The 23,200-nt window shown below is 40.6% G+C and overlaps 2 protein-coding genes across 3 annotated transcripts; one reads left to right on the top strand and one right to left on the bottom strand.

Annotated features, from left to right (window-relative positions):
* Positions 1–93: 93 nt before the first annotated feature.
* Positions 94–23,077, top strand: trnt1 (tRNA nucleotidyl transferase, CCA-adding, 1). Of its 2 annotated transcripts, none has more exons than XM_047346782.1 (8): positions 94–265; positions 11,142–11,265; positions 14,126–14,319; positions 18,607–18,745; positions 18,851–18,977; positions 19,068–19,261; positions 21,270–21,520; positions 22,780–23,077. In XM_047346782.1, the coding sequence occupies exons 2-8, from the start codon at positions 11,142–11,144 to the stop codon at positions 23,023–23,025; spliced, it is 1,275 nt and encodes a 424-aa protein (XP_047202738.1). In that variant the 5' UTR covers positions 94–265; the 3' UTR covers positions 23,026–23,077. The 2 variants fall into 2 exon arrangements, with proteins under 2 accessions (XP_047202738.1, XP_047202737.1); XM_047346781.1 differs by lacking the exon at positions 94–265 and adding an exon at positions 10,769–10,920.
* arl6ip5a (ADP-ribosylation factor-like 6 interacting protein 5a) lies at positions 2,352–7,230 on the bottom strand. Its single transcript, XM_047346785.1, has 3 exons — positions 6,973–7,230; positions 4,840–5,057; positions 2,352–2,991 (listed from the first exon to the last, which is right to left on the bottom strand). The coding sequence occupies exons 1-3, from the start codon at positions 7,149–7,151 to the stop codon at positions 2,816–2,818; spliced, it is 573 nt and encodes a 190-aa protein (XP_047202741.1). The 5' UTR covers positions 7,152–7,230; the 3' UTR covers positions 2,352–2,815.
* Positions 23,078–23,200: the final 123 nt, after the last annotated feature.

The raw sequence follows: 23,200 nt of genomic DNA, 5'->3' as shown, positions 1-23,200 counted from the left end.
CTGACGTTTTTTCTCCTTTCTCTTCTGCTGAGTCGACATCACCAATGACACACACCTGTTGAGTGAGCAGTGGGCGGCGCACGTGTTGAGGGGATACGTGCAGCTGCTGCTCCGGGAAGAGCAAAGACGTCCTGAGACATGACTTTACTTGAACTTGTTGCCAACGGTGCTTGTGTTCATTCCAAGTTTCCCAATATGGACGGGATGAGGCAGCAGGGGACGTAAATCACTGCTGTAGCTCAGAGGAGGACTAACTGGACTAAAGGTGAGTCTGGGTGTCGTGTGTTCTAGGTTTTACACAGAAATCACAATGTGTTGATTAAAAAAAGACTAACCGCTACATGTGAAGAGCTGGTGAGCCGTTCTGATTTGGTCGACCCATTTTGCATCACAGGACCAGTTAAGAGAAGCACTATCCAGCCTTTCCATTTCGATTTCCTCCCAACATTAAATCCTGTTCCATTAGCTGGACCTCAGATGTTGGGTTTAGTTTTTCAGAATTTTTTCTAACTTATTATAAAACAATTAGGAAATCCATCTTCTTATTTATGGAGGTCCAAAAATCCCACTGTTGAATAAATAAACACATCCTAAAATTATTTCCTTAATGCAAAATTTTAACATTTTATTATTATATTTTAATATTCAATACAAATGCAAAATCCAAATAAATATATCAAAGTCACTGAAAATATGCACTGAATAAAAAAAAAAAAACTAATACATACTTATTGTTTTAGTCATTGAACAGAATGAATGGTTACTGGCTGCTATGGTCAATGTTATTGTTATTGCAGGTTAATCCAATTAAACATATGTAGCTAGTGTACATAGTGACATGTAAAACAATTTTAATACATACGGTTTTAATGGTATAAAGTCAAGTTTTAATTAACATTTATTTAGTTCTGTATCTAATAGCTTGATACATTTAAACAATTAAGAATAATTCATTTTGCATGTAATTTTTGTCATTACATATAGAAATAATTATTTACTTATTACACTGTGGCACTTTATACGTTTTATGATTTCATATAATTTTGTTGGATAGTTCTTGTTTGCCACTGAAAAAACCCAAAGATGAACTTTAAAATGTTTTAAAGAAAATTTGTAGAAAAACTGGTACAGAAGTACAAAGCTGTAAGGAGGACCTCAAAAGAGACAGACCCCAGCAAGGTGAGGGTGGAGAAACCAGCCACTGTAGACGCAGCTGCAAAGACCGGTTAGGGAGGAGTGCTGTGGTACTGTAATCTTCAAACTAATTTTAACCCTTTTAAATGCCATGTGTTAACGCTTTGTTTTAATTCTTTTAGTTTTGTTCCACTGATGTTGGATGAATGACCATTAGGTTCCAACAAACACTTCAATGGATGTACTTTTTCAACAACTAGCAACATGTCAGCTGGACTTAAATATGAAATAAACCTTTTTTAAGCAACCAATAACAGAAAACTTCAATGCAAATTTTAATTTTAGGTACAACTGAGTGAAATTCTAAACTCTTGTACACAGACATCTCATTAACATATATCTGTGCAGAACATTATTTTTTTCAGTGTACACCACATTTTGCCAGCTAATGAACACATTTGTTCCACTGGACCTAAATAACTGACCATTATGCTGAAGACGTTATTTAGCTATTTAAACTTTTAACACTTTTATCTTTGTTGTTTTTGTTTTTATGTTCAGCCTGTATTCCTGACATCTGCTGTCAGTTGCAAACAGTATACATTTTTTTTAAGCACCAAACCAGCAGAACGAGTATATAATCTTGAATGCAGATGAATCTTTTCTGTCAAACGGCCAATCATCTTCCAAGGATAAACAGAACGCACAATAAGGTCGATTTCACAGGACGTAGAGCTCTAAAAAGCTGGCTGTAGAGATTAGCGCACCCCAATCCCTGAAACCAAACTTTGTATATAAACTTGCAACATTTGCCCATTTTAAAAACCGTTTTAGCCATCTGAAAGCCATGTTTTAACACTTATATTTCTTCTTTACACCTCTCTAAAATTACAGTTTTGTTAACAGTGTACTCTTGTTATCTGGAGTCCATTTCAGATGTTATCAAATGAAGCAGCATCAAAGTATCTGATCCGAGTTCAGGGCCTTATTGACTGCAGATGAATCCCCTCTGTCAAAAGGTCAACCTCTGCACTATAATCTGCTGCATGGCCATTGGTTAGTATGTTGGATAAGTGGAAGGGAAAGCACAATTAGCCAATCCATCACCCAGGAGGCACTGTCAAGATAAACAGGAGAGGTCCTGATAGGCATGGCTTGCCTTTCAAGTTTTCCTTTCATATATTGACAAAATGATCAGACTGGAGTCAAAGCAGGACTCACTCTTTTGCATGATTCTCTTTATTTGCAAGAGCAACTCTGCACTGAAGTAAACAGTTACTCTGAATGTGAAGAGATTTCCCTCATGAACTTGAAACGCTCTGGTCTTGGCAGCGATGCATGTTGAGTGTGCACTTTTCAGCCTCTGTTAAAAGGCAACACTTGCGCTGCTTTCACAATTTCACTCAAGTGCAAACTGAGGACTTTCTGAGACTGATTAAACCCAGATTTCATAAACAAGAAGCCTACAGCTGCACAGGACACAATATGATGAGCTGCACAGCAGAGACGTGAGGCATGCCCTGATCGCTGTGGGGGGAAAGCGCCCTGACAAGTTCTGATTGGAATAACACAAGATACCCTGAGGAGGAGATAACATTTGTTGGTTTGCAGTCCTTTCTTTAACACCACATGTCAGACAACAGAGAAACTCAAAGTGGTTGCATTTTGGAGAAAAAGGCAGTTACTCCTTCACTTTTCCCTCCAGAAAAGTCTGAATCTTTTGAAGGCTTTCCTCTTGCTGTCCCAGAGCCTCAAGAAAAATGCCCATCGGAGACCTCTTCAGCCCTGCGCCTTCCATTTTGTTTTCCAGTTTGTTCTTCATGTTGCGGAGGCGAAACGAAGCGTGTGCGACTATCACTGCAATGCAGATGGAAAAGCAAATGTTAAGGTTTATACATTTGGCAACAACATATTCAGAAATAAACTCAAACCATGCTCTGATTCTGTGAGAATTCACAATATTTCATAAGACTTCAAATGTACAGATCACTTCCCTTTAAAATGCAATAAATCAACCAGCTAAGCCATAAATCATAACCCCGGGAAGCCTTCATGAATTTGTGTGTCACATGAAGACTTTGTACAGGTCCTTCTCAAAAAATTAGCATATTGTGATAAAGTTCATTATTTTCCATAATGTCATGATGAAAATTTAACACTCATATATTTTAGATTCATTGCACACTAACTGAAATATTTCAGGTCTTTTATTGTCTTAATACGGATGATTGTGGCATACAGCTCATGAAAACCCAAAATTCCTATCTCACAAAATTAGCATATCATTAAAAGGGTCTCTAAACAAGCTTTGAACCTAATCATCTGAATAAACGAGTTAACTCTAAACACCTGCAAAAGATTCCTGAGGCCTTTAAAACTCCCAGCCTGGTTCATCACTCAAAACCCCAATCATGGGTAAGACTGCCGACCTGACTGCTGTCCAGAAGGCCACTATTGACACCCTCAAGCAAGAGGGTAAGACACAGAAATACATTTCTGAACAAATAGGCTGTTCCCAGAGTGCTGTATCAAGGCACCTCAGTGGGAAGTCTGTGGGAAGGAAAAAGTGTGGCAGAAAACGCTGCACAACGAGAAGAGGTGACCGGACCCTGAGGAAGATTGTGGAGAAGGGCCGATTCCAGACCTTGGGGGACCTGCGGAAGCAGTGGACTGAGTCTGGAGTAGAAACATCTAGAGCCACCGTGCACAGGCGTGTGAAGGAAATGGGCTACAGGTGCCGCATTCCCCAGGTCAAGCCACTTTTGAACCAGAAACAGCGACAGAAGCGCCTGACCTGGGCTACAGAGAAGCAGCACTGGACTGTTGCTCAGTGGTCCAAAGTACTTTTTTCGGATGAAAGCAAATTCTGCATGTCATTTGGAAATCAAGGTGCCAGAGTCTGGAGGAAGACTGGGGAGAAGGAAATGCCAAAATGCCAGAAGTCCAGTGTCAAGTACCCACAGTCAGTGATGGTCTGGGGTGCCGTGTCAGCTGCTGGTGTTGGTCCACTGTGTTTTATCAAGGGCAGGGTCAATGCAGCTAGCTATCAGGAGATTTTGGAGCACTTCATGCTTCCATCTGCTGAAAAGCTTTATGGAGATGAAGATTTCATTTTTCAGCATGACCTGGCACCTGCTCACAGTGCCAAAACCACTGGTAAATGGTTTACTGACCATGGTATCACTGTGCTCAATTGGCCTGCCAACTCTCCTGACCTGAACCCCATAGAGAATCTGTGGGATATTGTGAAGAGAACGTTGAGAGACTCAAGACCCAACACTCTGGATGAGCTAAAGGCCGCTATCAAAGCATCCTGGGCCTCCATAAGACCTCAGCAGTGCCACAGGCTGATTGCCTCCATGCCACGCCGCATTGAAGCAGTCATTTCTGCAAAAGGATTCCCGACCAAGTATTGAGTGCATAACTGTACATGATTATTTGAAGGTTGACGTTTTTTGTATTAAAAACACTTTTCTTTTATTGGTCGGATGAAATATGCTAATTTTGTGAGATAGGAATTTTGGGTTTTCATGAGCTGTATGCCAAAATCATCCGTATTAAGACAATAAAAGACCTGAAATATTTCAGTTAGTGTGCAATGAATCTAAAATATATGAATGTTAAATTTTCATCATGACATTATGGAAAATAATGAACTTTATCACAATATGCTAATTTTTTGAGAAGGACCTGTATTTAACTTACAAGTCAAAGGTAAAGTGATTGCTGTCATAAATGTCATGACACTCCCCAGCAGAGAGATTAGCATGTAACTGGCCACCATGACGGCAATCACAAAAACTGTGGGGTTCTGCCTCTTGAAGTTCTTGATTACGGCTCGGTTTTCTCCGGCCCAAACCGAGCCCAGGAAGACGGCCGACACCACAACCATGGCTGTGAACATTCCCAGAGGGTTGAGGAACCTGTAGGACCACAGCGAGGCAACACAAGTTAGTTTAAAAGAGTTCTTAGGCTCCCGAAGATTTATTGTACAGGTTATGCTGTAGCCACTGGCTCCACCTAGTGGTTAGAAGTGCGACCTACAAAAACAACATCAACTATGTAATGACTGCTTGGAGGGAGCATTTGCACTTCTGGCAACTAAAAGCTCAAGGCAACAAGATTCCACAAATGTTCATAGAATATAAAGATATTTATAATTTCTAAGGTACAAGAATACAGTAGAAAAGAAAAAGTAATGTGGATTTAACTTTTTTTCTACAAATAAAAGTCTGAAAAGTGTGGTGGGTGGATGTAATCAATCCTCTTTACTCTGATACCTCTGAATAAAGAGCCGTGACCATCTGCATTTAGATGTTGTCTAATAACATGAGAGAGTCCAGCTATCAACTCTACAGCTGTTTTCAGAGCATCATAAATACCAAAGACCACAGCAGACAGGTCAGGAATAATGTTGTGAGGAAGTTTAAAGTAGATTTAGGTTAGAAAATACTATCATCTGGACATGGACACAACTAAAAACTACCAATAGATGGCTGTCTACCTTAACTGACAAGACAAGGAGACAGGAAGAGCATTAATTGGAGAAGCAGCCCAAAGCCCCATAGTGACTCTGGAAGAGCTGCAGAGATCCACTGCTAGCGTAGGTTTTTAGTTAAGATGGATTTAATGAGCAGGGGAATAAAAATAATCTGAATTATCAGTATTTGACTTGCCAATTATTAGTCAGAGCCAATCAAGTGAAAATTGGCTGATTTGGATCTGTGGTCAATTGATTGGTACACTGGTATTTAGTTGTTTTTTCATAATTACTGTGTACTTCGCAAGCTTGAACATTTTGTTAGGAAAACTATAACTTGTCTCATACACTGCCTGATCCAGTGAGCGTGGTAAATATTCAGTGTACACTGTAGATTTGGTTAAATGATCAGGATATCTGGGTTGTCTTATATCAGGGTTGTTCAGTCTGTCCTCAAAGGCCAGAGTCCTGCATGTTTTAGATGTGTTCCTGCTTTAGCTCCCCAGATTTCCATTCATGGCTGATTAACAGGCTTTTGCTGAACTGCAATCACCTGAATTAGGTGTGTTAAAGCAGGGAAACATCCAAAGCATGCAGGACACCTCTACAAGCTCACTGCAACATGCTGTTAATGTACTTAACTAAGGGACTCTGAAAGGCTGTCTCACTGGATGAAGATAACATCACATGACTTCCTCAAACCAGTAACAAAAAAGCGTCAAAGTTCAGGTTTGCTGTTACAGGGATGATGAGTCAAGATGAAGTCACTATGCAATTTTCCACTGCTGGTTTTGGACTCCAATCAGAAACGCAGAGGCAGCCGGTTTATCATTAATATGGCATTTTCCTTGGCTGAATAAACAAACATGTTATCAAGTCTCAATGAACACGGCTTTGAAAAGTTTATTGTTAGTTTATCAATTTTTAACTGATACAAAGTAACAACTAATATCTTACACACAGGACAATTAATCTCTGATCTTTTGGTGTTTGGTGACATCAGATAGTATTAGTCCGCATTCTCACCTACAGGTTTACGTCTGGGCATGCCCAGTTGGTTCAGCCCGTTTCCTGGATTTCGCACTGTATCCCAGTGTCTGTATCAATCATCCATTGTCATATTAAGCACATGACCAGTTCCCAAAATGATCATACTAACCATTTAACCTGTGCAATTTTTTTCTTCGTTTTTGTGCCAACCCTTTCGGTGCAACAGCTGTAGCGGAGTTAACTCCCCGTTTGTGCTTCCGCTGATCTTCCTAAAAGTAGGTTAAACCCTTATTTATGTCAACAAGGCGACCAGACTGCGTGGATAAGAAGAAAAAGGACTCAAGCTTTTACCGTATGACATTTCTTACCCGACAATAAAGAAAACGGCGATGGCGAGTACCAGGTAATTAGTCTGATAATAAAGCAGGTTGCTGACAACTCGGTTGTTCCATCTCGTCATATCTGCAAAGTCCGGTTTGGCGAACCTTTCCGAGCCGGGGAAAAAGTCATCCCACGATCTCAGCGGTACCAGCTCTAGTTTAGCCATCAGAGTTCTGTAACTTTTTCTCTGACAGCACACAGAGCTCACCACCACCTCAAGGAAAATAAACAGACAACGCTTCAAAATCAATCTCGCGAGATTGAGTTGACTTGCTCCAGTCGTGAGGTAGCTGGGGAGACCTCACACTATTGGATAGCAAGCACACGTGGTTTGCTTTGTATTTTAAGGTATTTCCTTGACACACAGAATACCTCTAAATTAAATAATAATAATTTCTGCGGGGCTTATGTTTTGTCAAGACATACGCGTTTCTTTTCCCCGCAGAAACTATACTACAGCGCGTCCGCCATGTTGTGAGTGCCAAGCTGTCATTGGAGACTGCAAGAATTGCAGTCCCTTTTCTTCCGACAACATTGTCGGGATTTACGAAGTTAACTGCAAACGAATCTGCAATTTTGTCACAATTACATTATATGACTAAATTAAAAGTTAATGTTTAACGCTAGTTGTGCTTTATTTTGTGTGTTTTGTATATTGCAACTTCTGGTTGCGTAAGTTTAGTCTTTGCTGTGATCAGTTAACACTATACCGATTTTACACAAAGGGTTTAAAACGTAGCTAATGTATTATTTATACTCCTAATACATACTATATTTATCCGTAAATTCTTGCCATGGGTTGCTCGATGGCGGCACGAAATCTACTTGGCTATATATACTGCTGTGAGTATTTTGAGATATGTGAGCAACTATTTTGTTGTTCGTTTTCAAGCGTTTTCCTTAAGGCAAGCCAACAGACACATGCTCAAATCCTGTTTCTGCTGATCCCACCATCTCAACCCCATTATTTGACCTAAATATGACACCATAATTAGTTTTTTTCTGTCCGTATGCCATTTTGCATTTAAGTTTTGGTGGCAAGTTCATCACTAATTACAATACTGAGGTTCCCAATATCCAGCTGCCTTCGGAACTCTAAATCACGCAACTGCAAAAGATAAAGTAAAGAGCAGTTAGATCTGTAATGCATTTTTCCATCAGTGTTTAAATAATTGTTTTAATGCAGTGCATCTTTTCTGCTTCCAGAGGTCTCTGCACCGCTTGCTGAAAACAAATGTTTGAAGCAGCAACTGAGAGTAGATCAGCCCCATGTTGTGGCGGTCTGATGACAGAAAGGTTGTGTTCCAGTGGGTGGTGAAAGTCAAACAGAAGGTAGTGATCTGTTTGGGTTGGTTTCCTGTAAATCTCAATGTTGAGGCTTCCATCTCTTTCCATGTGCACCAAATGGTCCAAAAAAGGCAGCTTGTTGTTGTTGTCCTCTCTTGGGAACATGATGTTGTCTACTGAGTTAGAACGTTTCTACGTCCTTTTGCTTGGATTTTGACCCAAGTATCATCCACATACTGAAACCAATGGCTCGGTGGTGTTCAATTGACCACTATCTGTGACACTGAAGATCCCATGGCACAGCAATGCTTCTGTCTGTAAAACTGTCATTATACTTAAAATAAGTGGCAGACAGGCAACGGCTCAGCAGCGTGCAGATTTCATCTGGGGTGAAACTGGTCCTGTTGTTGAGGTTCACATTTGATTAAGTTGTTTTCTATTTTAAGGAGCTATTGGCCTTTATTTTTCTTAGTTGAAAGTGAGCTGACAGGAAATTGGGTGGAGAGATGGTGGGAAGACATCCAGTAAACATCAACGGGCCGCAATTTGAACCTGCGACAGCCTGTGTCGAGGACTAAGGCCTCCGTACATGGGTACGCTTTACTTACTTTTCACCTTGTGCCACAGCTGTGCCCCATGAAGTTGTTTTTCGGATTGTTTCCACTGCATCCGGTCTGAGTATACAGGTAAACAGTGAAGGGACATCGAAACATACCAGTGTTTCTCCTGGTGCCATCTTTAAAACCGCTGAAGATTTTATGTAGTGAAGCAACACAAACTGTGTTTCGTGAAGTTGATGGAAAATGAGACATGGTTTTCAGATGTTTTTACTTTTACAAATAAAATGTGAAAAGTGTGGTGTGTATGTTCTTAGGCCCCTTTGCTCTCATACCCATCAAAAATCTAGTACAACCAACTGCCTCCAGAAGCCACTAGCTTGTGGTCACCACAAACTGTGTCCAGACTATATGTAATTTAATCTCAGTATAAATCCAGCTTTTCTGTGAAGGCCTCAGAGGTTTGTTAGAGAACATTAGTGAACAAAAAGTATCATATAGTTGTGGAGAAGTTTAAAATGTAGTTAGGTTATAAAATCATATCTAAGGTTTCCGACATAGCACATTTCCATTATACAAAAATGGAAACAGTATGACAGAACTGCACACCCCGCCAATACGTGGTCGTCCAACTAATTGACAGGTCAGGCATGGTTGGTATTAATCAGAGAAGCAGCCAAGGGGGCCACAGTGATTAAGGAGAACCTGCTGAGATCAGCCTGTTTCTGGACAGGTCATACTATCCCCATGACAACCTCCATGTTTCACAGTTGATAAGAGGTTATTTGTTTGGTTTATGCCAATAAACATTTTTTTCCCCTGGTGTCCAAATAATTTAATGTCAGAATCATTTGTACAAAGGATGTTGTTGTAGAAGTCCTGTTCAATGTTTATGTTCTCTCTGGCAAACTTTAGTCTGGCCTTTAAATGGAGCAAATATTTAATCCTTGCATGCCATGACAATGGCAGCATGCTTGTTCATGCTTGTTGTTGTTATGAGGGGCGGCTGCAAAGATAATGACCCAATGTAATTGGCTGTCCACTGTCGCTAGGTGATCGCTCAGTAGGAGTGATTGCTGCAAAGTCAGTGACTGAATGCAATCGGGTCGATTTCCTTAGGTAAACAAGTTTTTTTTAACCAATTTGGAATAATAATCTCAACTTATTTTTTCTTTGTAATGTGCATTAACCGTGGCCTCAAGACTTAAAAAAAAACAACAACAAAAAAACACTGGAATTTAAACAGTGGCATATATAATTTAGATACCCTTTGTATGCACTTTACACTCTTCATATTTTTATTTGCAAAAAAGATTTGAAGACCACAGTTCTGCACTACTTTGTGTTGGCCTTTTATATAAAAACCCAGTCAGACACATTAAAGGGTGTGGTTGTTCCAGTGGCATTAACACATTCTTTTTGATGTTATTAGATAACAGACCAGTTCTTCAAACTGAAGGATTTCCTCAGAACTAAACAATCTGTCTTTCCACTCCAGTTGGTTTTCCTGTTGTACTTCAAGCATCAAAACTAGCTGTAAAAACAAAATAATTTTCCAAAATCATGTTTGTATTTATTGACCTCTTGAAAAAAATTTTTGTTAATATCAACAATGTAACGTTAAACCTGTATTATACAATTTTAAACAAATCTGTCTGCTCGTCTTAGCTTCCTCATATCTTTCTAAAAGTTTTTAAATGTTACTCATAAAAGTTAAATCCTGCTTTGCAACAGCAGCATGACAAAACCCTGCAATGACGAAAACAACAGTACTTAGTACCAGATAATTAGTCTGATAATAAAGCAGATTGCTGATTAATCTGTCGTTAAAGTTCCTGAAATCAGTGGGTCTGGCGAATCTTTTTCAGCCGGGAAAGAAGTCACTCCAATGTCTGAGCAGTGACATCCTGGAACTTATTTCTGTGACAGCGGCAACGCCTGGAACTTTAAAGATGAGAATCTCGCGAGAGACATTTTAAACCTCGCCTTACGTTGCTGACGAAATCCCACGCCATTGGTCAAAGAGCGCACGTTTTGTAAAACTCTTGTATCGCTTCTTGGGGAGTCGAAATGACACAAGGATAATTTTCGGTGAAAACTATGTTGTTTGGTCATAAAGTGTCCCTTAAAGTTGTAAAGTGTTTCTGTTTGTTATTTTTTTCGATAAAGCGTTGATGTACTGACTATCAGGAGACCGTTATTTACCGCAGTTAACAGTTGTCCAGTGACGTGTTAGCCAGCTAGCTCCTCAGTTACAGCAAACGGACCCAAACAGAAGTACCTGACCATTTCTGTTCTCTCTGTGTGTGTAGATGTGGAGCAGATTAGTTAGACCTGCTGTGATTAGTTCAAGTGTATGGAGGAGTCTGTTCACCATGAGGCTGAAGACCAACGAGTTCCAGTGTCTCTTCACTGATGGGCTGAATGGAATAGCGGGTGAGTACACGCAGCTGGATACAAGACCGGTATATATCAGCCACTCTTCATTTCTTGGTTGTTTGCCGTGTATGTATAATCGGTCCCCTTTAGTCTGCCCCTAACCAATTGCCTTGAGAAGTAACATCTTTAGTTTTCCTATATGCAATTTAAAATCAGCATTTATATAGCATTTCAACGAAGACCTCAGAGGTTTGTTGGAGAACATTAGTGAACAAACATTTTAAACTTCAAGAAACACAACAAATGGTTCAGAAGCAATGTTGAGTTAGGCAATGTTAGGCTTCCCAGGGCACACTGTCTCCATTGTGACACATGGTGGTGGCAGCATCATGCTGTGGGGGTGGTTTACTCCAAGCAGGAACAGAAGTAGTAGTCAGAGTGGATGGAAAGAAATAAAAGCCCAAGAATAGTGTCCAAAGCGACCGCACCCTGTTGGCGGTCAGATGCCTTGGAGCTCCACTGGTCCTTGGACCCCGGAAACAGTCACCACTCTATCTAAAGACTCTTAAAGGAACGACTGTCAACCAGTTTCTAACTTTTAGTTCTTTTAATCTAAATTAAGGCAGAGGAATGATTACAGAGATCAGCGCTGAGGCTCCCGTCTCGGACCGTCGCCGTCTGTTAGAGGATGACAAAGAGCCTCGATAGAAGGTCACATGTAGTTTTATATCTGGCACTCCAATGCAATGGATGTTCCCTTCCTCAGTGATTATCAGTAGACTGTGTCACCATTGTGGTGTTTATCTGGTAGATTGTGTAGTAGCGGGTGTCCATCCTTAATCTAAGTGTGCTGTAGGTTTCTAATCAACCCAGTTATACCAGCTGCTCCACTATCTACCCCAGTGCCCCAGCTTCAGGTCATTTATGACAACCCTTGGGCCATTTATCTTTGTACTGTATGTCTATGAGCATTCTTAGCCTCTTGTAACAAAAGGGAAACATTAGAACTTATATTTTATTTCAGTGTAGTATAAATGGGAAAAACAGCTATGAGCATATTAATTAAGGTTATTCCTAACAATAGACTGGGGCTAAGGTTCACATTGTAGCTGTACACTCCAAAGAGACAGCTAGAGCAAAAATGGGATGGCTCAGTCAAAGTCAGTTCAAAGCCAAATCCAACTAACATTCTATGGCAAGACTTGAAAACTCATGTTTACAGATGCTCTCCATCCAATCTGACTGAGCTCTGAACAATTATGTTCTTCTTTCTGTTGATCTATCTCATAGAATTCAGTTACAGTACATTTAAATTATTTAAATTGTAACGTGCCAAAATTTTGAAATGTTAAAGGGACATCCACACTTTATGTTAAATAGATATAAATGCCTTCTAAATCCTAAATGTTTGCATCAACAATTTAACATCAGTATTATCCGTGTTTTGTTGCCGAATAGGAGTGGGAGTAAAAGACTTGGAATAGAGCTTGGTTATTATTTTGTGCACATTATATCATCAGTCTGAAGACAACAGGAGGAATTTTACTAGGCGGATAATGTCTGGCTAGCCAATCATTTTCCTTTGCCTTTCACCATTTTCTCCCAATAAATACCAACATTCCTCTGCTGATCTCCAGTGATCTTGAAGCACTCACAGTAAGCAACTCTTTCACTTTTAAAGACCTTTCTCTTTGTGTGCATTTGCAAAAGACATTATACAGCATTTCATTTCTTTAGGGTTGGGGTTAGGGTTACCTTGACCTCTCATTGGATAATATTGCATGATGGTAATTTGCTCATCTTACTTTGAAGCTGGCTGCCTAAGGACAAGTCTGAATCAACTGCACAGAATTAACCTCCTGTCCTACTTCATATTACAGTTACAGAGCTGGAAAATCTTTTTATCTTGGCATCTTTCCATGATCCATCACACATTCTTTTATGCTGTTCACAAAAGAAAATTGTTTTCCCCTCGAATTTAATGATTGTATTGTTCAGCTGCACTTCCTTGAACCCTCACCTACGCAGCCTGTTCTGCTGACATTTACAGCTTCTGTACCTTGTACCTCTTGAATATTTTCACATTCAGAAAGCGATAGGCAGTACCTTTTAATGTTTGCCATTTATGAAACACAGCACACTAGTGGAAGAAGGTTCTCTAGTCAGATGAGATAAAAATTAAACGTTCTGGCCTACTGTGTGTGGCAAAAACATGTGGGGAACATGGTGATGGCAGCATCATGGTGTGGGATGCTTTTCATCAGGAGCGACAGGGAAGCTGCTCAGAGAAGGAAAATTGATGGAGCTAAAAACAGGGCCAGTCCTGGAAATAAAACCTGTTAGATACTTAAAAACACTAGATTTAATGACAGAGACTTACCTCATGTCCACATGTTAGAACCACCCGAAGCCCAGAACTAAATCCATTTGAGAGTCCGGGACTGTGTTCATAGAGGCTCTTTATCCAGTCTGCCTGAGGTTGATCTATTTAGCAACAAATGGGCAAAAACGTCTTTTATCTGGATGTCCAGAGCAGCTAGAGACGTATACCCCACCAGACTTGCAGCTGTAATTACAGTAAGTTGTGGGTTTACAAGGTACTGAATCAATGGGCCTGAATGTAAATACACACCACACTTTTAAGAGTATATTTAAGAAAATAACACACTACTTTTTGTTGATCTATTATATAAAGTCTGTATAAAGGCTTTGTGAAACCAACAACTCTGAGTTGTAAATTATGCATATGGATGATTTACCTGCTAAAATAGTAAAAATGTTAACCCTGTGAATACTGCCTAGTTAAAGCTAATTATGAGGTTATATTGACCAGTAAACAAAATGTTTTACTAAATATGTTAAACAAAATAATGAACAGTTTGTTTAAATCAACTAAACGTGTTTTTGGTTTGTCCAGAATTGTTTGAGAAGCATAAGCATGAGCTCCGGATCGCTGGCGGCGCTGTGCGGGATCTGCTTGCTGGGAAGCGGCCTGAGGACGTAGACTTTGCCACCACAGCCACTCCAGAGGAGATGAAGTGCATGTTCCAAGCTGCAGGAATCAGGATGATCAACAATAAAGGAGAGAAGCACGGGACCATTACTGCACGAGTAAGATTCAGGGCACATTGATCCTTGGTGACCATGAATACTCAAAAAAAATGTGAATTTTTACTGAGCATTTGAAAGTTGCTTTAAGGCGTCCTAATACCAGCTCCCCTACTTTAGTCTAAAGTGCTAGACTAAATACCTTAACAACGATACATAAAGGTAAATAGGTCAAAAGACCAAATTGCATCAAGGAAACAAAAGGAACCGCCATAGTGTTAAAATCACAGTGAAGCATTGATAAAGCAATGTTTCCATAACATAACCTTCATCAGTGATAAAAGAAGAGTTGTTATCAAATTTGGATTCTAATGAAATTTCACTGGAATTGTGTGCATCAGTTTCGTTTTTCTTTACAAAGGTAAACGGGTGAATGATGCTGTTTATTTGAACAGCAACACCGTGAAGCTGAAAGTGTCTGCAGATGAGAGCATCATCAGGAATGTTGCACAACCAGATGGCTTTAGATTAAAAATATCTGACTGTGCAACAACTGTCCTCAACATATAGACGCTGACTTCTTGTCTTCTGTTTCTTTAAGAAAACTTTAACATTAATGCAGAATCATTTTTTCTTTAGTGTTAAAGAACCCAAGGATCCATTGGGCTGCATGGTGGAGCAGTTGGTAGCACTGTTGCCTTGCAGCAAGAAGGTCCTGGGTTTGATTCCCAGCCAGGGGTCTTTCTGCATGGAGTTTGCATGTTCTCCCCGTGCATGCGTGGGCTCTCACCAGGTACTCTGGCTTCCTCCCACAGTCCAAAGACATGCCTGTTAGGTTAATTGGTCACTCTAAATTGGCCTTAGGTGTATGAATGAGTGTGTGCATGTGTGTTGCCCTGCGATAGACTGGTGAACTGTCCAGGGTGTACCCAGCCTCTCGCCCATAGACTGCTGGAGATAGGCACCAACTTCCCCGTGACCCACTATGGAATAAGCGGTAGAAATGACTGACTGACTGACATTAATGCAGAATAATTTTTTCTTTAGTGTTAAAGAACCCAAGGATCCATTGTCCTGTAAATATAGTTTGTTTGAGGAGTAAAACTCTCGACAGTTTGATTAAACATCTTTAATATAAGATTTGTAGATGTCAGCATGTGTCCCTCGCCTCAAGCTTTAGTTGATGGACAGCTAAAAATATGGTGAAGCAAAAAGTACTCAGCAAATTGTTGTATGAAGACTTTGGTATAAATAGTTAAAGAACCAGTTCGACAAATCGAAAGTGTATCGAAACTGTTGGAGGTTTATAAGCAAGTTATTATCTGACCTGCAGAATTAAATCTCTTGGCGTCTTTATTGAGCTTACATTCAGATTACAGTTCGGCCAAAATCATTCACATAATTTGGATGTAAATAACCATGTGTTTCTGTCCCATTGCAGATTAACATTTAGTTATTTTAATTCAACTAAAAGCCAATGGAAAAAGTTTTGTTGGTATTCCAGCAATCAGACTCTTCTTATAACTGCTGACCAGCTTTTTGCAATTTTTAGCTCGCTTGTTTATTGATTTTTCATTCTGTACAGACCCGGAAACATTTAACATGTTCTGTACTTCGCATGTTTTGCACAGGTACATCACTTGGGGCACACCACAGTCTACCTCAATTTCCTGCATAAATAATCATCTGCTTCTGCCTAAATAACTGCCTCATGTAAACGTCATTAATGTTTGCAGTATCCCCTAAAACAAGTTTGAGATTGTATTACCCTAAGTGTCTATTTTAGTCTTGGCTGATCTTAGACCAGCTTTTAGCTCCAGCCTGCTGGACCAACCAATCTGGTTTCATAGTAAATGTAGCCATCCGGAGAACCATCTACTGTAGCTAGTGTATTAACTGCCTATAACTGCCTTTAGAACCTCCCTTTGCAGTTTGACTTGATAGGAAATTGATCCCATTAACATATTAAGTTTAAATATGTTAGAAAAGTTAGTGAACTGTAGGTAACTTATTTCTTTAACCAGAATCATCATTGTTGTTAATTCAGCCATAATCATACCTAACAGCAGCAGGTTCTACAACAATAAAGGTCGGTCTCTACAGGGGTTGTACAATGAAACTGAAACACCTGTCATTTTAGTGTGGGAGGTTTCATGGCTAAATTGGACCAACCTGGTAGCCAGTCTTCATTGATTGCACATTGCACCAGTAAGAGCAGAGTGTGAAGGTTCAATTAGCAGGGTAAGAGCACAGTTTTGCTCAAAATATTGAAATGCACACATTATGGGTGACATACCAGAGTTCAAAAGAGGACAAATTGTTGGTGCACGTCTTGCTGGCGCATCTGTGACCAAGACAGCAAGTCTTTGTGATGTATCAAGAGCCACGGTATCCAGGGTAATGTCAGCATACCACCAAGAAGGACGAACCACATCCAACAGGATTAACTGTGGACGCAAGAGGAAGCTGTCTGAAAGGGATGTTCGGGTGCTAACCCGGATTATATCCAAAAAACATAAAACCACGGCTGCCCAAATCACGGCAGAATTAAATGTGCACCTCAACTCTCCTGTTTCCACCAGAACTGTCCGTCAGGAGCTCCACAGGGTCAATATACACGGCCGGGCTGCTATAGCCAAACCTTTGGTCACTCCATGCCAATGCCAAACGTCGGTTTCAATGGTGCAAGGAGCGCAAATCTTGGGCTGTGGACAATGTGAAACATGTATTGTTCTCTGATGAGTCCAACTTTACTGTTTTCCCCACATCCGAGAGAGTTACGGTGTGGAGAAGCCCCAAAGAAGCGTACCAACCAGACTGTTGCATGCCCAGAGTGAAGCATGGGGGTGGATCAGTGATGGTTTGGGCTGCCATATCATGGTATTCCCTTGGCCCAATACTTGTGCTAGATGGGCCAAGGACTACCGAACCATTCTTGAGGACCATGTGCATCCAATGGTTCAAACATTGTATCCTGAAGGTGGTGCCGTGTATCAGGATGACAATGAACCAAAACACACCGCAAGACTGGTGAAAGATTGGTTTGATGAACATGAAAGCGAAGTTGAAAATCTCCCATGGCCTGCACAGTCACCAGATCTAAATATTATTGAGCCACTTTGGGGTGTTTTGGAGGAGCGAGTCAGGAAACGTTTTCCTCCACCAGTATCATGTAGTGACCTGGCCACTATCCTGCAAGAAGAATGGCTTAAAATCCCTCTGACCACTGTGCAGGACTGGTATATGTCATTCCCAAGACGAATTGATGCTGTATTAGCCGCAAATGGTGGCCCTACACCATACTAATAAATTATTGTGGTCTAAAACCAGGTGTTTCAGTTTCATTGTCCAACCCCTGTAGATGATATTTAATGAACATTCTTTTAAAACGAAAGCTCAGTGGCAGAAGAGTCATTTTGTTAAATATCTTAAGCAGTTCTACTCTCCTGCTTATTTTTCCTTTTTGTTAAATTGACTCCAGCTCAAGCTATGGGGGGAGGAATGTGAGAAATCAAAAGAGGGACTGGAGTAAAATCTGGGAGTAATCAGGAGTTGGATCATTGGTGGTACAGCTTCATTTCTTCCACTTCCATTTATGACATTTGGTTTCATCTCGCTTTTCGGCCGCAGACAGCTTCCTTGCTGAGCTGATGTTCTCAGAAAAATTGAGCAGCATCATTGTAGCCTATAACACTGTGTGTGTGTGTGTGTGTGTGTGTGTGTGCGTGCGTGTGTGTGTGCTGCCTCATGAGGACTTTGATTTTTGTCCTCAGCTCATCTAATCCAAACAGCAGCCAGCTTGAAGAGTTCTGAACATTGGTTTGAAGTTATGGGACAACAGAAAAGCAATCAGGGTTTAGGAAATGAAGTAAAATAATGTTTCAGAAGAGGATGACAATAAAGTCCAACTTTGAGCTCTTTTAAAAGTTTGTTGCAACACAACATAAAATCTGGACATGATGAGGTTTGAAAATGAGTTCTGTTTGGTGCATCGTGATGATGGGATGGAGTCGGTGATGAGCAGACACATAACACGAGGCTCCACTACTTGTTGAACCATTTATTCCTGGAAGATGTTAAATTAATCCATGTAATGACACAGATGGTGACAGAGCTGCTGTTTATTCAGTTCTTAATAACTTGGAATGTTATTGCTTTATTAGTAAGTCAATTCAAAGAGTGAAAGTCATAGAATGAAGCAGGCATTCCCACAGTTGTGTAGGCTATAATATGGACATAACATCACTAATTGATCTTAGATTTCAATTTTCCGATCAACTGAAATTTGGGTTTCAATTAGTGGGCAGATGTTCTTGTGCCTTTAGTCCATTAACCTTTTGTCTTCTTCAGCTGCACAATGAGAACTTTGAGGTGACCACACTACGAGTTGATGTTCAGACAGATGGACGACATGCAGAGGTAGAGTTCACCACCGACTGGCAGAAAGACGCCGAGCGGAGAGACCTCACCATTAACTCGATGTTTTTAGGTGACTCCACTCCGACGGAAAACCAACTCTGTTGGTGGATATTGATCATTTATTGATCCCTGGAAATAAAAGACATACCCAAATTCTTCAATTTTTGTCACGCAGGGCTTGATGGAACGTTATACGACTATTTTAAAGGCTATGAAGACCTGCAGAACCATAAAGTCCGGTTCGTTGGTAGCGCTGAACAGAGGATACAAGAGGACTACCTGAGAATACTGAGATATTTCAGGTAGGCATCCTTACTTCTGCAAAGAGTGAGAGCGTGTGTGGTTATTTAGAAGTGGAGCCATTGATCATCAGCCCTGTTGTTTCATCCCAGGTTTTATGGCAGGGTGGCTATAAGACCAGAGGAGCACGAGCCTGAGACTCTGGCCGCCATCAGGGAAAATGGCAGAGGTCTGGCAGCTATATCGGGAGAAAGAATCTGGGTGGAACTAAGGAAGATGGTGGTTGGTAACCATGCTGCTCATCTGCTGGAGCTCGTCTATAATCTGGACTTGGCTCAGTACATAGGTGAGAGACATGGCGGGGATGGGCTTTAGAAAATACACTGCCTGACCACAAAAAAGTCGCCACCTGGATTTAACTAAGCATATATATACGAGCCTCCCTTTGGATAATTACTGCATGGGCGATTATGTTTCAGCTGGCAACAAGTTATTTAACCCCAACTGGTGCAATGAGTTGCTTCTCATTTCTTAAACAACCATGTTGAAAGACACATCCCTTGGTCGTGGAAAAAATGTCAGTCTGTTTCAGAAGGGTCAAATCATTGGCATGCAGCAATCAGAGAAAACATCTAAGGAGATTGCAGAAACTACCAAAATTGTGTTAAGAACTGTCCAACGCATTATTAAAAACTGGAAGGATTGTGGGGACCCATTGTCTTCGAGGAAGAAATGTGGCCGGAAAATTTGGCCTGAATGATCATGATCAGCAATCACTTAAATGTTTGGTGAAATCAAATCAAAGAAAAACAACAGTAGAGCTCTGGGCTATGTCTAATAGTAAAAGTAAGAGCATTTCCACACGCACAATGCGAAGGGAACTCAAGGGATTGGGACTGAACAGCTGTGTAGCCTCAAGAAAACCACTAATCAGTGAGGCTAACCGAAAATAAAGGCTTCCATTTGCTATGGAGCATAAAGATTGGACTCTGGAGCAATGGAAGAAGGTCATATAAACTGATGAGTCCAGATTTACCCAGTTTCAGAGTGATTGGCGCATCAGGGTAAGAAGAGAGGCAGGTGAAGTGATGCCCCCATCATGCCTAGTGCCTACTGTACCAGCCTGTGGGGGCAGTGCTATGATCTGGGAATGCTGCAGTTGGTCAGGTCTGGGTTCAGCAACATCATGTGTTCAAAGAACGAGGTCAACTGACTACCTGAATATACTGAATGACCAGGTTATTCCATCAATGGATTTTTTCTTCCTGAGGGTATGAGCATATTCCAAGATGACAATGCCAGGATTCATCAGGCTTGAATTGTGAAAGAGTGGTTCAGGGAGCATGAGACATCATTCTCATGTATGGATTGGCCACCACAGAGTCCAGACCTTAACCCCATTAAGAATCTTTGAGATGTGCTGGAGAAGGCTTTGAGCAGCGGTCAGAATCTACCATCATCAATGCAAGATCTTGGTGAAAACTTAATGCCACACTGGGTGAAAATAAATCTTATGACGTTACAGAGGCTTCTCAAAACAATGCCACAGAGAATGCGTGCCGTAATGAAAGCTTTTTTTTTTTTTTTTGGTGATGACTTTTTTTTGGCCAGGCAGTGTATTAATACAAGAGCATGTTTTGATACAGACATTTCTTTTTATTATGTCTGAGTTAAAGTGACTGTAAAAATGCAGTTCACTATCAAAGCAGCTTCTAACTACTTTTTGTTGGACCTTTTTCTAAAAAGATTTTTGAAGTAATTCCAGCAGGTTTTGAAGCACAATATTTAGCACACTTTATGCCATTATGTTCTATGTTAAAAATTGAACTGGTACCTAAGTGTCACTTTGTCCGAATTATAGTTTTGCAGAGTTTGCGTTTTCCTCTTGTTGCCCGGCATCATAAAACACATTTTCCTTTTGGTGTAGAAACTAGCAAAAAAAAACTACATTTCAGAGCTCTAAACGCAGAGTTCCTATGTAGTTTGGAAAAGTCTAAAAAAAGTTGGGAATTTATTTTCTTCATCTGGATTCAAGTATGGGAAAAGAAAATGAAATATGGAAAAACATTTGTTATCCTGCTGTCTAAAGGTTCCATCCCTACTTTTCCATTCATAAGTTCGGCAGCTTGTGTGGTCTTCCATCTGTGCTTTTGTTTCTCCATCAAGTAATGAGTGGGAGACTCGGTAAATGTGTGTAATTTTATATATTAATATGAGATTGACAGCTGTTGTCAAGTAATTGAAGTCTCAGTTTTTTTTACACAGCTCTTCAGATTTACTTCAAACATGCACCAAATCCTCCTTATTGAGTTTCCATTTACGTCCGTTCTGCTCGTCCTCCTACTACATCTCAGGTTTGCCTCCAAATGGCGACGTTGCCGAGATGAAGCGCGTGTGGCAGAACGCCAAAACTCACTCTCCCAAACCCATGACCATCCTGGCGGCTCTGTTCCACAGCCCGGATGACGTGGAAAAGATGGACCTCCGACTGAAGGTGTCCAGAGAGGAGAAGACCCTGGCTCTGTTCCTGGTCAAACACAGGGGGCTCTGCAAGAGCGACGAAGAGCCAGACAGGCTCAAACCTTTCACTGACTTTATTATCGATGTAAGTTTGCTAGTCAGACGCAGACAGGTGATGATTTCTTTCTGAATAGGACATCAATTTCACAATTACAATCCTTTTTTCTGGTGAATGTTCTACATTTGTTGTGCGGATGATTGCAGCCATTTAGTGCCTTGAAAGGTTGATTCACAGATTGGTAAGACGCCTTTGCTGTTATTTAAATGTCAGATTTTGTTTTCATCTGCTTAGGGTTTTTATTATAATTCATTAACACAAATGACACAAAACGGGCAAATATTCTGTTGATTTCGTTGCAAGTTTTGGAGGAAATTTAGACCGTTGAATTTCTTATATATGACTATTTTTAGGTAATGTTTCAAAAATAATTACAACGTATTCACATATGGTTATTAGCACCCCTAATAATCCCTTTGAAATAATTATAACCAAAGTGTTTTTTATTATTTCTACTATTTTAAAGCTGATCAGAGTTTCTAGAAACTTTAAATTAGTAATCCTTGACTTCCCTCTGGGTATAAATATGACCCGACACACAGGCCTATTCCTTTTAGCCACTGTCCTTAAGCTGGATGATGACCAATATTAATCCTGCCACCATGTGCAGGGAGCAGGATGCCAAGGGATGTAAATAAATCTTGGGGTCAGTAGGTCTCCATAACAAGTATTTGATGCCATCTACAGGCCAAATGGTTGTTTGCGAGGGATGCCACCATAAAAATGTTTTCATCCAACCACAATCTAATGTCAACATGTGGAGTTTTCTTTACTCTACTGGGACTCTGTCTGAAACTATGTGCTTTCGTCAGAGTAGAATAAGATACAGCAATTCAACAACAAACATTCCTGGTGAGTTAGGTGTAAAGCCAAGGAGGATGGCACCTCTGTGGAAAAGTAACTCGTGCTTACTGTTGGTCATGGTGGAGGATTTGTGATGCTGTGGGCCTGATTTTTTTTCCAAAGGCCCTGGGAATCTTGTTAAAGTGCATAGCATCGGCTCTTGGAAATATTACATTTGAAATAAAAATCTGCTGGCCTCTACCAGTAAATTGAAAATGGGTCGTCATTAGTCACTTAACAGGATAATGATCAAAAACATTTGGCCAAATCAACATAGAAAAGGTTCCCCAGAGACAAATTCACCTTGTACCATCTCAGTCTCTAGACCTACGTTCAATAGAATAGCTGTGTAGTATTGCCAGTGGGGGGAGTAATTATTGTGCCACCTGTGGGGGGGCCAGTCTCAGCTGGACTGAAATGTCAAACATATTGTGTCTCCTCAGAGCAGAGAGCCGGACTCTCAGGGTAAAGTGTGCGAATTACTGAAGTATCAAGGTGAAGAGAAGCTGCTGTCGGACCTCCTAAGATGGTCCGTTCCTCGCTTCCCCATCAGCGGCCATGATCTGAGGAAGATGGGCATCACCTCAGGGAAGGATATCGGTGCCACTCTGCAGAAGCTCCGGGACGTCTGGAAGAAAAGTCGATACCAAATGGACAAAGATGAACTGCTGAGTCATGTGAAACCTTAAATCAACCAAATAAAGCAGCAGCTGGTGTTTGATGTTAATTTAAATAGCTGTACCCAATTGTTACTTAGATTGTTCTTTTTATTTTAGATGAAAAAAATAATTTAAAAGATCACATGAGAGAAGGGTTTTTGCGCTACTTTATAATTGCACTGCTACCAGATATGGATGAAGCATC

This window comes from Girardinichthys multiradiatus, chromosome 20 (assembly GCF_021462225.1).
Source record: "Girardinichthys multiradiatus isolate DD_20200921_A chromosome 20, DD_fGirMul_XY1, whole genome shotgun sequence".
Classification (NCBI taxonomy): domain Eukaryota; kingdom Metazoa; phylum Chordata; class Actinopteri; order Cyprinodontiformes; family Goodeidae; genus Girardinichthys; species Girardinichthys multiradiatus.
The sequence above is the reverse complement of the archived record's forward strand: the minus strand, read 5'-3'. Positions and strand labels throughout refer to the sequence as shown.